At 42.4% G+C, this 14899-nt stretch overlaps 1 protein-coding gene across 2 annotated transcripts in view; it reads right to left on the reverse strand.

The window, feature by feature from the left end:
• PARD3B (par-3 family cell polarity regulator beta) overlaps window positions 1-14899 on the reverse strand; it is a 2030765-nt gene that overhangs the window by 1046036 nt on the left and 969830 nt on the right. For both annotated transcript variants that reach the window (XM_069225990.1, XM_069225989.1), the window contains one exon: window positions 7016-7099. In XM_069225990.1, the coding sequence (XP_069082091.1) occupies window positions 7016-7099 (84 nt within the window). The remainder of the gene's footprint in view (window positions 1-7015; window positions 7100-14899) is intronic.

A 14899-nucleotide genomic window follows, 5' to 3' on the forward strand; every position in this document is an offset into this window, starting at 1 on the left:
GTATTGTATGAAAGAAAATAAGAGCTATAGGCAGAGTAGACCACGTGGCAGCAATCTAAGCTACCCCTGACCAAAGATGCTTTCAACACTATATGAGGGTATAATGAAGGCGTGCAAGGTTCTAGCAGAGTAGCTATGGTCATAAGAGTGTCTTCTTGAGACAACAATGGTGAGACCTGGGCCAATGATAACACCCTAACTGTGGGCTTTCTGATCCAGGGACAGGGCAATCGTCAGTGGTGTGGCACTGTTGAAGCAGATATGTTAATTAGAAATTATTAATGAATGTTTGTGTTTTGATTAACAAAGAAAATGATAGAAAAAGTAAACATAGAAAAATAAATGTGCACTTTGAAAATGTGCCCACGAAGAGTGGTTGCCAGCTTATACAAAGTTGTACTAAAATGATTAAAAATGCGCGAAATATTGAAAATGTGCAATACCAGTGTAGTAATATGTCATATTAAGATGTAAAATGTATGTTTCACATTATATTGTAGAGTTAACTTAGCTGAAGTTGTGGCCTAGTTTTTCCAGGCCTCATGCAGAAGCTGAATAATCGTGCAATGTAGAAAAGCTGATGCATTGAACTGACCCTGACCGCTTGTGTTAATAAAATCTGCTTAGCTAGAATATTCTGCAATGAACCGACGGACAGGAGATGAGGGAATCAAAATTGTATCAAACCCGATGTAAAGCAGATGAAGTGTACTTTCCCAGGACTCGAACAATATAGACACTGACTGGAGAAGAAGATACAACTTTCTCGATACCTGATGAGCTGGATAACGAGGACATCGTACAAGTGAACCAATCGACACCCTGAGGAAGGCAAAATAATAGAATCCAAAGATTTGTAAAATAAAAGTCATTGGCTAGGGCCACATATGGTAACTAATTGACCAATTAGGTTTTGGAGGATAGGCTGGGTAACTTTAATATAATGCCATGACAGAGGGAAAATTCTTCAGACCAAATTCCGAAATTGATGCGATATTGAGGGAGAAGAGATTCGAGAGTCTGTCATTGAGCTCATGCTCTTGAGAGCGTGATGTGTTGCTGATCGATGCAATGCTGAAGATGAAGACTGACTTTGTTGCTGATCCATACCCGTGGATAGGTAGTTATGACAATGTGACTGATTGACTTTTGTGCCTTTTCTTTCTAAGTGCCAACTGCGCTGTTTTATAGTTTTTCTCCTAGCTAGATGTTTTTCTAAATTCATGTTCTAAATTGTTTTCGCATGAAGTCCCACATGCAAATGCTAATCTGGGTTAGGTGAGGTTCTTTTGGGTGACACTGACAGTGACAAATGATTGACAAACTGGTTGCTGAACTCTGTTATTAATGTTGGTATATTATTCTTTATTGGCTTAGTTTGAGGCATTAGAATGCATGTTTTCTCAAGTTTTGATTAGATTTTGTTATTGGTGGTCACTTATTAATTTATCTTGAGTGAATTGAATAAAGCTTGAGTTAACCGTATGACTTAGCATTGTAATGTATAGGGAAATAAACTTGATAAAACGTATTATTGAGTGTGGTTATTCATGAGATGATGACATTATTCACTGATGATTACTGTCTTGCATATTGATTATTGATTAGAACATTGATTGTTGATGGGCATCGATTGCTACATAGCTAGGATACTCCATGCGATCCAAAAGGTTCATCGTCCTACACGCGTCCCCTTGTACGTTTACTTACTAAGGACCAGGGACAATAGCAGCACTATGAAGGCAACTGCCTGGGGATCTGTTTTGCCCAACCCCACAATCACTGTTTCAAAGCCATTAAGGTAAAGGGAGCGCGCTTCCTCATTCAGTGGTAAATACGCTTCAACCACCTTCTAATGCTGTTTTTGGCTTCACACTTTCTTCTCCAGCTGAAGGATACTCCAATGGCCATCCACACACACCTGAACATTTACGTATTTTCATTAAAACTGGGGGAATATCTATATCAGCACTGAACAAAGGTGACAGGGATTCACCTGCGGTATACTCATCCCCTCATATTTAACAAATGTTTAATCATCAGGATTGAGGCAAAATGTGTACCTTTATGTACGGAACTATCGCATGAGAAATATCCACCATGTGCTTCGAACATTTACAAGCACAAATTGTAAATATGCCATCGCCTAAGGGGAGGCCAGCTAAAATACTTGTTGGGCAGACAAAGCCATCACTCCATAAAATATGTTCAACAATCACACACATATTCACACTTATCGAATCAGCTGCAGGTGGCATATTTTCAGACGAATGTAGTTTGAGGGTTGGAAAACACCATATGCTCCAAATTGTGTTTACAAAAAAATAAAACCGAAAAGGACAAACTTGAGTTACAAAATGCATGTGTTCTCATTTTACAGGCACGAAAAATTAATCCCTTCAGTTACCTAGTGAGATACATATTGACACATGTAGGTATCAACAGCAAGTGTGTCTGCGGAATGTCACAGACAATGACAGCGAGGCCTAGTTGCCTCACTTAGAACCTTGAGAGACAAACACACCGTTCGTTGATTAATACCAGCAGTCATTTGGAAAGATCCTGTTGTTTTGTCTGTGGGCAGCAGCTATCCTGCTCACAATAAGTTTTCAAACAAAAAGATGTTCACAGTCAATTAAGGGTAACCATAATGTCAAGTGCAGTTAAAGTCATCTCAGTCAGTCTTGCAATTGCAGTCGATTTGTATAACGTTTGTGAAGAATTAGTTAAAAACATAACCACAAGACATAGGAATGAATTTGCATGTGGAACAAGAAGGTACCACCCCGCCTGTAAATATTGCAGGCCAAACCCATATAAATGCTTCCTCCAGCTAGGACCAAGCTACAGCAAAGGACTCTGGGGGGGATCCGACACAACCCCTTTGCATGGTTCTTGCCTACTGGAAGACCAGGTTACCTTCTCCTCTGTTCTCAGATACGCCAAGTGTGTCACTGTGGAGCAACACATTTGCTGCTTGAAGGATCCCTGTGGACTAGAAGCTCCTCCCACTGAGCCCAAAAGAAAAAACAAAAAACAACTAATTGTCAAAAGAAGAATTATAGTGATGGGATAGTTGGTAAAGTCAACTGGTAACTATGTTCCCTCGATCCATCCTTAATTCTTAAAAAGCAAATACCTGGCATCCTGCTACCCTCCTTCACCAGCATCCTTCCCCTCACCTCCATTTCAAGGTGTGGTGCTCCCACAAATTACTATGGAGAGGGAAAAGGTGTTGTGCTTGGTGATGGCTCTCACAGTCACGAGTGTTCCCTGCAGGTTTGTACAGACTTTCAGGAAGCACAGAAGGCAGCTGGAGGTGACAAAGTATCATCTTCTATTCTAGCAGGGTGCTGGAGACCTGGGGGAGGCAGAGAAAGACTAGGGAGATCGTGGATCAACATCTGCCAGTTCATCACTTATGCTTGGATCACTGAAGGCACGGGGAGGTAGAGAGGGACCAGGACTAAATCTGTTTCCTAGTGCTGACTCTACCAAAGTGAAATCACTTTCATAGTTCAGTGCTGTGATGTCGCAGCTTTCAGTAGCAGAGAACTGATTTGCGATGTCCCTTCATATGGAAGCCACTCAAAAGACATTTCAGCACGATGCAGCCAGTTCATTTTCCCCAGTCACTTTTCTCATCACAAGAGTTACCAAACAATCTATTTATGCCTCCATCTGGACATATTTATGGGACACTGCACTGGAGATGCCCAAGAGACATAATACTGTTACACAGGATAACAATGTGTTACATCTCAGGGCCACTTAAAAGCCAAGATAGTGAGGTCAGGTTACAGTGGACTGCAATACAGAGGCTGGGACCTGGCGAAGCTATTGTTTGGTGTTTGCCCAAATACAGTGTGAAAACAGAGATATGAGTATAGTTTTGGGCATTTCTGTACTCAGGGACTATGCACAAGAGTCTCGGATGGAGCTGCCACCAAGAGTGGGGTTCTCATGTATGTTAGTTCTATAAGCAATGCCCAGGCTTGGCCTCTGGACCAGATGCAGTTATTACTGATTTAAGTACAACCTTCAGTTCTACTCCCCGTTTTCCTGCAAGATTTGATATGCTGAATTAGCTACTGGCTTTCCAAGTAAAGCTTCAAAAATGTGGGTCATTCTGCCCACCTTTAGCAAAGATTCAAAGCGAGGGCCTGAATTGTACTGCCCAATGCCCATAATGAATGTCATAAAGAACAGCCTCCAAGAGGGCGACTGAGACATCTTTTCTTGTGGCAAACAGCGAGTTATTGTGAGGGGGCAACGTTAAGCAAAACCTTATGCTTTTTGTTTGTTCATTATTACAACAGAGGGTAATTAACACAGTATATAAATGTGCTTCAAGGTGCTATAAAGGGCAACCGTATAGTTTCACCTCATTTTTAATTTGAGTATGAACAGCCGTGCAGTTCATTTATACGAAGTGACATCAGATGACTACAGGCTTATGGCGTGGAAATGCTGATGCACCTCTTTACCGATGATGGTGTTCAACGTGCTAGAACCCTCAAGGCACTGAGAAAGCAGGAAGGGGGCTTGGAAACTTTACACAGAAATCATGGTAATCAATACCGCTAAATCAAAAAGTTATGAAAACAGGAGAACCAGGTGCAGGTAAAGACACCCACTTTCTGTCTCACAAGTAATCTTGGAGGCAGTACCTTTTAATGAAGATCTGAGGATTAGGTTCTCTGTGTAACAATATTGACTAGAACAGATTAGAAAACGTAGAAAGTCCCTGAAATAATCTGTGAGGTGGTTATAGTGCTCAAATGAACCATTTTTGTATCCGTCATCAAGGAAGCTTTAAAAGTAAATTCATCGCAGAGGAGTCAGTCGCTTTGTACTGGGCTGAACACGGGGTGCAGGGGAACACCAGGCAGCTGGAAAGTATGGAAAGTAATCTTTTGAGGAAGCTGTTTTGAGTTTCTTAGAGAACATAGTTAGTGTACTGTGCGTCGAGACAGAAAAGGACCAACTGCAATGGAGTGGGAGTTATTGTTCAAGGTGAGAAAAATGGTCAGACCCCTGGGCTGCTACTTACAAGGGTCCTCTTACTGCAAAGCTCTCCCTAGGGAGACACCACTGGGTCCCATGGCTGAATCACAGCAGAGCAACTGTTTGTTCTATGAACTAGTGAACATTGTATTTGGGACTAACCTGAGCTGGCTCACCTTGAGGTCATAAAGAACCTAACACTTCAAAGAGAGGCCCTCATAGTAGAGATGAGAGCGAGCGGCTAGACTTTGGTGTACATGGAAATAATGGTAAATGAGGTTGTGGAAGAACTCTTGCTATAAATTAGAAACATTCTCTGTCCAGAGATGTACCAAATTTCACTTTGGCCAAACTCACAGAATTAATAAGATGAGAGAGTGACCAATGAACCCACTAAAGTGTCTGTGAAGACAAAGCAGCAGAAATATTTACTAGTTTCTTACACTTCTATGCTCAGGAGGAGAGATTACTCAGGATGTGGTTTGGGCCAACCCTATGAGTAAGGGGGCTGATTGATTTGGGTGAAGGATGTGGGCATGGCTCTGATGATATCCACTCACAAAACTGCGGTGCATTTTGCAATAGTGAAACTCATCAGCTAGGGGTTGAAGTGAGGGTCGCCAAGCAGGCCCCGCACACATTCATGCTGATGGCCCTAACAGAGGCACGACCGATTAATGTAAACACTCTGGTTAGTAATTTTAACGTTGTTCTATTTGTTACATGTTTTATTGAAGCTAATAAACCATTTTAGTGTAATTGATATTTAACAATATAACAAAATAAGACGTGAAATTACCACCGTTGTACTTAGTGCAGAAGAACATTGCTGCTCTCTGTAGAAGCATTTCACCACAAATTCAAGACACAAGTAGTGTGTAGATTGCAAACAACTACTAAAGTTTGGTTTATCCAGTGCTTAATGACATTTACTCAAGGCGACACGAGCGCCCTACTCCCTGCAGGGCAGTGAGCAGAGCTCAGTAGAGACCCAATGTTGCACTCCCTTCTCCAACCCCAGAACTTCCTCTGAATAGGCGAGGGAGTGGAATTGTAGGAGGATGGAGAAAATCCACCTGTCACTGTCTAAAAGGGAGTTTACAGTCGTGGATATAGTGGTAAAATCAGGGAAACCTCGGGCGGATCTGCATTCATTTCCAGAGCAGCAGGAAGAGCAGTGCCAATCCTTCTGTAAAAATTATCCATTTAAATAGAAGGACTGCCAATACAATAATTCGTTCATAATTAAGTCCACTGGTAGTCCGTACTCTATTTCTACCAAAGACAATGGAAGTAAGAGAGGCGTTATTACTCTCATTCACTACCAGGAAGCTGGGGGGGAGGGGGAAGCATTAAAGAGTGAACAACATAATTACTTTTGTATTTGTCCATTTCTCAATAATAGATGCCTCACAAACAGTCAGCCATTTTGTGGTGGGATCCCATTCCCTCTCGGTAAAGGCAAGTGGGCTTAGAAAAGCAAAGTTAAGCGGGTGTGGGAGAAGGTGGTGAAATTAGTGGAAAAGTGAGAGAACATAAGCTGCACACATTGGTTATTTCAATTGCATTTCCATTAAATTGCTTAACAGGTACCAGTCTCGAATGATTCTCTTTGAAACTGTAAAATCGTACATGTAGTCATCTGTATTTTAGAATATTGAAATGTAGTAGGGGAACCAGTATTCTGTGGCACACCGCTCCATTTATCGGACATCCCAACAGCCGGGCAATATTTTGTCATGTCAGCCTCATGGCAAAAATAGTGAGCCCTGGCATTTATTTTTCTACAAATTAATCAGTGGGTCAACTGAATGCAAACTTTTAGAACAACCATTCCAGATCCATATGAAAAATAAGCAAATAATGGATCTTAACGTAGTGCACTGGCATATTTGTTGTCACCATGAGAAGTGTTCTGTAGCTGTGTAGATGTCAGAGGCCAACGGTGCAAAACCCTAAGACACAGTGGCTTTCTTAGGTACATTCCAAATAAGGGTCTTCACCTTACCTTCCACTGAGAGATGAGTAGAAGGGCACCACGTGGATCCCCAGCGGGCCGTCTTCCCCAGCAATGTTTACTGTTTTAGTAAGACTTCCGGGAACGTGAAAAAGAAAAAAAGACAACATGAATCACACAACTTTAATAGCAGCAAGCTTTGAAAAGAATTTTATCACTTGATATATTCTTTGAGCACACCTAAGCGTAGCAACGTACTAGGCAACCAATCATCTATGGACGTTTCACCAGCCTCAATCTGATTGGCTTGACTATTCGAGGCAAGGACGCTGAATTAAGATCGAGCTCCACCTAATTATTGAAATGTCAAGACTTTTACATTTTGAAACATACTTACTTTACCTAGGAAAGAGCGTGGCGGGGCGGGGTGATTGGAATTCCTTGACCTTCAATCACCCACCATATAGAACCAGCAAGCCATGTGATTTTGTGTTGCCATTCCCTACTTAACAGTAAAAAGCCTGTCCCACTGGCACATCTGCAGTAGGGTGCCAAGCTGGCCGTAAACCCATTGCTGTGTGTGATTCCCCACCTGACGCTTTACTAATTCTTTTCTTATAAACATTACTTGGTTTTAAGGTACAGATGGGAAACCTCCCAGTGTTTCAGGAAATTGGCATGTTTACTTGCTCTAAACAGATATGTAACACATAGATGTTATACAGACGATCAAAAACATCTCATTTCTATGTGTGCAAGATGATTATTTAGGAATGGTTCAGAAGGTTAGCACCTGGTACGACTTTAGGGCCAGAGGGGATCTCTTCATATTTGGATATGTTCTTTCAAAGGAATAATACATCTTAAGAACCTTTCTATGTTGTTTTTAAAAATCATTGATTTCCCTGTAATGGAGTGCACATTCCAGGCCTTAGCCCATCACATACTTAAGGAAGTGCCTCTGGTTTGCTTCCTGGGTGAATCAGAGCCTAAAAAGAGAGACAGACTGACCCTGTGTATTCATCCCCTAATCCAAAGCTATTTACACTTTATGGACTAAAAGTTCTGAGGGACACAAAAAAAGACCAAACAAAGCCTCTGTTCAAGCCCATTTGGACAGGCAAACGGATGTTTTGTCTGCTTGTAAGTGACAGATACCTTTCAGTAGCACGCAGGAGGTAACCAGTAGAAATCTAAATTACTTTAAAGACGTATGCATTGAGTGTCATAAAATGTAGAATGTGCTTTGAAGTATAGTTGAGAGTCTTACCATGTCATCGCGCTGGATAAAATGACTCCATTAAGCAACATGTGTCCACACATCTGTTCGTAAAGAGTACAACATCCTAGCACCGATTAGCGAGACAGCCGGTCCACAGTGCACCCAACAAGGTACGGAAACTACAAACACATATGGTGACAGAGACCTTTGCATGTTGAGATACCGAGCTTTTATGGGCTCAGTCCATCACGCTTCATGCTGCCCTCAAGAGGCGGCTAACTCTCCATGAGAGAAATGACTGAACTCACTCACAGTGCCAGGTGAACCCACTTAAACGCACTAATACACTAGTGCAAATGACCCACGGAAGTTAATATTAGTGAAGACAGATCACAATTTAAGGAAAGATAATACCTCAGTTATATTTTACAGCTAACCTTGTGCCAGAGAGCAGATAAAGGGGTTTTGGATACTTCAAACAGTAATGACTTGAACATGTGCATCTTAAGTTTCATGTAGAAGGTAAAACATCACTCAGTATCTGAGATTTTACGCATGAAGAGGAATGAAGAAAACATGGGCCACAGCAGACTGCAGATACTGAGTGTTCATACTTCAGTGTTTTTCAAGTACACATGGAGGACTGGGCTTACCATAAGGGGCTGCCATTGTGGACACCGCGGGTAACACTAAAGAAATTATTTTACCGCAGTTGACAGCACCATCGCCTGTTCAATCAGGAGCTGGGCAAGTGATGTTATTGACTGCCCAAGTCCTAAAATGTGTCCTCACTGATGTCTGTAATGCGGGAGTCATTAGGAATATCACACATGATGTGGAGAAAAAGTCAATGTAATTCACAACGTTAAATGAAACTTCATGGTTATATTACCAGCATTTATAATGCACTACAGTTTGTGTGAGGGATGCCATACGTAATTCCATCAGTGTCGTAAATGAATGTTTTAATGGTGATGCCATATGTGATGTAGGTGAAGTCATGAATGATAACAGCATTGCACTAGGCTGGCAAGGCTGCCACATTTCTTCCTAGCTGTATATTTCACCTGTCACTCAAGCATGGAATCTGTATGCATAGTAAAAAGAAGTTACATTTAATTAGCGCCAGGCTTTTTGGGTTTGGCTACATAGCCTTAGCATTGGTGAGGAAAGGCATTTATGGAGATGGGTCAGGTTATGGTTACAGTGGTCTGTGTGGACCATAGATAAATGTCTTTGGATACCATGACTATGTTTAGTAAGCATTTGGTAAAGGAACCTTAGACAGCAACAAAATACAGCATATTTGGTGGATGAATGTGTGAGCTGCAACAGGTGTGTCTTGAATTTTGCTTTCAAGTACCTAATTGTTTGGGCATTGTATATTTTCCTGTGTAGAGGGTCAAAGAGGAGTGGAGCTGTCTCTGACCAGCGTTTGTCAGCTCTGTGCATTTAGTTCCAGAGGTGACCAGGGGACTCTCTTCCACTAAGCATATGTTCAATGTGTGGGTGCAATGTACACTTTGTTTTGCATGCAATTGGGCCCTGTGTAATCATGGCATATAAAGTGAGCAGGAGACTCTGGAATGTTATTCTCTCTTTTACAGGAAGACACTGTATGCTTCTGATGTAGGATGCCAGAGGTTCATGCTTTTTTAGACCAAAGAGTGGTCTTACTGCTCCTTATGCACCTTTTCAGCCTTTTAACGTGGTAGGCTAGTAGCCTCAAGCACAAGGCTTGAGTTAACCATACCCATCACTATCATTGGACAGTGGTGAGGAGGTTGAAAGGCAGGGGGTTACTCAAGAGGTTGATTTAGTGGAAATAACCTTTTACTACAGCTCCTACTTGCGAGTTCAGGCTAAGGTCAGCATCTCATAACACTCTGAGCTTGCACACTAAGGTTCTGATAAAAGCAGGTTTGCCAAAAAAGTAGGGGCTAGGCATAGGATGTCAGTGCTTTTAAGACAATCAGTTTATTTGTATAAAAACTACTCTATGTTTCATCTGTGCATCAATAATGTTTATGTGTATGCTAAGTTTATTTGTTGGGGAAAAGTAAATAAAAATGTTTAGAAGAAATACTTTAAGGGAGTGTGCTGGGCGTGGGACCAGGATGTCTCTTTTTGAGCCATTTAGTTTGAGTCTGTTTTGTCCCATCCGTAACTCAATATTTTTGAGGCCTTCGCTTGTGGCTTTATGATTGGTAAGCCCTGCGACTCTGAGGTTTAAATGTAGGAGGACTGGAAACGGAGATGTTTGGAGTGGACGAGGTCCATTAGGAGACAGTTAATGTAGATGTTGAAGAGAGGTGGTAAGAAAAGTGAGCCTTCTAGATCTACGGAGATGACCTTGAGGACATGGGAGATTAGATCACCCATCATCACACTATGTGCGCACTTCAGGAAGTGACTTAAACCATGTGGTTGCTTTGACTGATGTGTTGGCCACTTTTTAAATGCTGTTAAGTAGGGTGTTGTAGTCTACAGTTTAAAATGTAGTTGCGATGTCTAAAAGGGTCAGTATGCTGAAAAATAAACTTTAAAAAATGGTTCACAAAAGATAAAGAGTTTATAGAACCTGTGGAGATCTCATGTGAATGCAAAGGATAAAAAAAAACTCTCCAACAATCAGTCGACCAAGGCTGGAGAGTTACTGATCATATTAACAGACAGGACCTGGATCTAGTGGTGGATGTATCATACATTTTCAGCCAGCAGCAATATAAACTGGCATAGTGCCAAAAGTATTGAAACTGCCCTGGGGATAAATCGGTAGCCCCCTCACACATCTGTCACAATATAAGCCCTAAAGCCTGTGCGCATGTATGCCGGCACTCTACGTGTGATATGGAGCCCCTGCCGGGGTATGCACTGACCGACCAGGAGGTGTTCTGTGGGGGCTGGAGGGGTGATAACTAAGCAGAAGGCTCTTCTCCCCTAAGCATTCTAGTAAGATGGAAGAGCGCCCACTGCAGCTCGTACCACCTCACTAACGCATCCGGGCCTCCTGCAGCAGGGGGAAAGAGTGCCCTCTGGAGGACCTGACCTGTAACCGCAAGGCGAATCTGCGCTCGGGCAAATCTTTCCTACATCACGATGGAAGCTGTAAAAGAAGCGTCAGGCAAGACAAAATCACAGGCAAAAAATGTCTAAATATAATCTCCATGCCAATACAGCCAAAGTGACTTAACTGATGTACGAGCAGTAAAGAAAGAGGAAGGGCGCGGGCTACGGAGGATATATATATGGACACATGGAGCATGAACGGATTGGACAGTGGTTTCCATGGAGATGCATTGGATTTATGGGATATGTAGTGTTTGTTTTAAACTTTGAACTTGCTGTTAATAAAGAGTTAAGGAAGAACTGCCTAATCCTTGCCTCCGTGTCCTTAATAGAATTGAAACGTTCCTTCTCCATAGCTAGGAAATTTGTCAATTTCCATCATTGCTGTACCATGCCACTGCGTGCTTTTTAAGACTAAAACATACTTTGGCTTTCAGCCAGTGTTTTTTTTTATTGATGAGTGCCTACCAGCTTCCCCAACAATTAAGTTTTACACATAGCATAACGAAGCAAAACAAGCATTGACAAAGCTAAAAGGCAGCTAGCCAACACCTGCCCTACTAACTTTGCCAATGCTTACTTACATTTTGGGGCAGCAACAATGAATGCATTGTCATTCTACCAGCATACTATCGGCTGATATCTGTATGTCACAGATCAATCCCACAGACATAATGCGCACCTCCCAACTAGGTAGCGCGGCTGGTTAAAAAATATCCTTCAATCTAACCCTGTTCCTGCATGGCGCCGGCATTCAGGTAAATAAAGGGAGTCGTGTACCCTTTACAACACAGGGAAAATACCAACCGTCAAGAGAACTCTCCGGCTATGCTCACTCCTGAACAAGTAAGGATGTTTTTCACAGAACTCAATTTTTATCCATGCCACACAACAGCGCAGGCCTATTTTTTGTACCTTAAAGAGCTGCAGTGTTAACCTGTTCTGAAAGAAACACTATTAGCCTAATATTTCAAACAGAGGGAAAAACGCTAAAAGAGGTGAGACTTAACCCATTTCTTTGGTAAATAGAGAAGGGACAGTAATACCGCTCATTTATACAAGCATGGGCAGGATGAGTGTGGTTTTTAGATTAAGTTTGAGAGTGATGGCCCTAAAAGTAGTCTTCAACCGCATTTCAAATGATAGTCTTCTGAAGCATATTCTGCTTGACCTAGATTCCCTAATAGTCCAAATGCAGGTAAATTCTCCCAGAATCGTTGTCAAACAGACTTTTTGCTGAGTAAATAACTTGACTGGGTTTTGGGTCGCCCCCCTTCATTTACAGACTGATGTTTGATAAATTTCTTTCAGCTATGGATTTGAGACTGTGTCAATAACAATCTGGCTCAGCCGAGAGGAGGATTTCTTTGTCACCTGATGCTACTGGATGTGGTAGTGTATTTTCTGCCTCCAATGTTGTGTTTGCATTGAAATGCATGAAGGACACCTTTACAAATGTAGACTTTCCTACGTACTCCTGCTGGGTCCCTTCTATGTGATTTTCTCTTTGTTTCTCCCGCTTGTCAACCCCTCATTTCTAACACCAGCCCCCCCACTCACCCACACACACACTTTCTGCTGTGTGTTGCTCATCCTGTCACTCACCAACCTTTCTTCTTCCTCCTTTCAGTTTACAAGTCTGCTTCCTATTTTCCCCACCTGCCAACCCTTTAGTTGCTCCTCCCCCTTTCCCCGTGTGCTCCTCACCCCCAATCTGCCCTGCTCTTTCGCTTCTCCATCCTAGCCCTCCTTCTTTCTTCATGTGATCCTCATTCTGACTCCCTGCCAACCTTCTCATTCACTCTACCTGTTCTTCCCTCCCTGCAGCTTTTCCTTAGTTCCACTTGGATTGAGTATATATTTCTTCTTCTTCTTTCCTAAAAATGACAGACGGACAATGAGCAAGTCTCCCTTGCCTTCAGTGTTGTTCTATTTTTGCTTCAATGCCAAAAGAAGGTTGAGTGGTCATCAGGCCTTCATTATAGTGCTTTCCTTCTTTTTGTATCAAAGAAACTAAATAAGGACTGCAATGAACTTGCCGCCTGACCTTTGACATGGAAACAAAAACAAAGGAGCCTTCGATACAGACCATCATTTGTTTCTTTTCATTTAATGTGCTTATGCTACATGTGTGGGTATATTAGACCCAGGCCTACTGACTTTTCCGGTGCTTGTTCTATAGTGGCTTTGTAGCTCGCTGAGTAAAAGGTGTTTCTATTACCCAACTCATAGTAGTCACATGAACAGGTTTATACACAGTAAAGGGTGAGTTTTCCACCACAGATCTGAACCAGTGTCCTAAAAGTTAAATGCAAATGATTGACGTCTCTGTACAAACAAGGATAACTATCTCCCCAGCACAAATGTACATAAATAATCTGATGCTCATTTCTGGCACAGTTAATACAGAACATTATCTCAAAGGAGAGCCAGATGCTGTCCTAACAGATAAGAAACTACCAATTTAGGGACGAGGTATTATAGGCTCTGGCGTTGTACAGTCAGCCCGCGGATATCGGAAAAGTAAGAGCTTTTAAGTATAGCGGTGGTCTCTCTTCAATTTCTACATTTGTGCTAGGCTTCAAATTAAAAGTTGAACATGTTAATTCCCCACAATACAAATGCTCAACAACAGGCCCGTTAATCCTGATAGCCGCACATATAAATTACTGGCTTTAAAAAACACGGGGTTTGAGATAATATTGAGGGCGCCAAACATAAGAGGCTGACAGACAGCATCGAGGCCGGGTTACAGGTCCAGGGTGTGCGCATTTCGACAGAAAAGGGGATTCTCGGAAGAGACCGCTTCTCTCTGACAGTGTCAGTGGCTTTTCAGGAATTCTTCAGTTACTCGATTTGTCTGTGCACTTGGGGAGTCAATGGATCTCACGCGTGGGGCACATACATGCTGTACCCCCAAATATGAATCACTGCCTTCTGCCACCAATCATAAAAAGTGATTGTAAGGTCAGTTCACATCCAGGTTCAATTGAAAAGAAAGCCCTTTTGTTCGCTCAAACTGGGGTACACCTACAATTATGGGGCCCCTCTGCAGAATGCAAGGAGGAGCCTCTGAGCATCCAATATCTCATAGATATTCATTGACTTTGACCTGCTCCCCTACCGCACCCTCTTCCCTCAATAATTGAGAGGCCCCAGAAGTGGTGGACGCCCCCCTGTGCTGCAGGGAATGCTGGGGCTCTAGGCTAGGGCTTTCCTGGGAAACATTTGAGTTTGTGTAGCAGTGGTCTCTTAGAGAAGTGTCACCAAGATACAACAAAAAGGAAACCCTGTTGACCTTAGAAGGAAGCCAATATAAAATGGCAAAATGAGACAATTGCTATACACAGCTGTGGGTTTAGGAAAACTATTGGGGCTAGCAATAAAGGCTATTGCTTCAAAGCTCTCAAATCGTGCTCTATGCCATATGTTTTAAGCCCCAAACAGGGCAAAATGCATGGGCGTCAATTCACCAAAATGCCGGGGTTAGCGGACGTGACATCACACGCCTTTTGACCTCCACTTTCACTCACAGACACATGCTTACACATACATTCACACAAACACACTCACCCGCAAGCACGCACACAACATAGATTTAAAAGCAGTCTCAATTACCTCAGGTGCCATGGGGGGGCATACTC

The sequence above is a fragment of the Pleurodeles waltl genome, chromosome 3_1 (genome assembly GCF_031143425.1).
Source record: "Pleurodeles waltl isolate 20211129_DDA chromosome 3_1, aPleWal1.hap1.20221129, whole genome shotgun sequence".
NCBI classification, from domain to species: Eukaryota; Metazoa; Chordata; class Amphibia; order Caudata; family Salamandridae; genus Pleurodeles; species Pleurodeles waltl.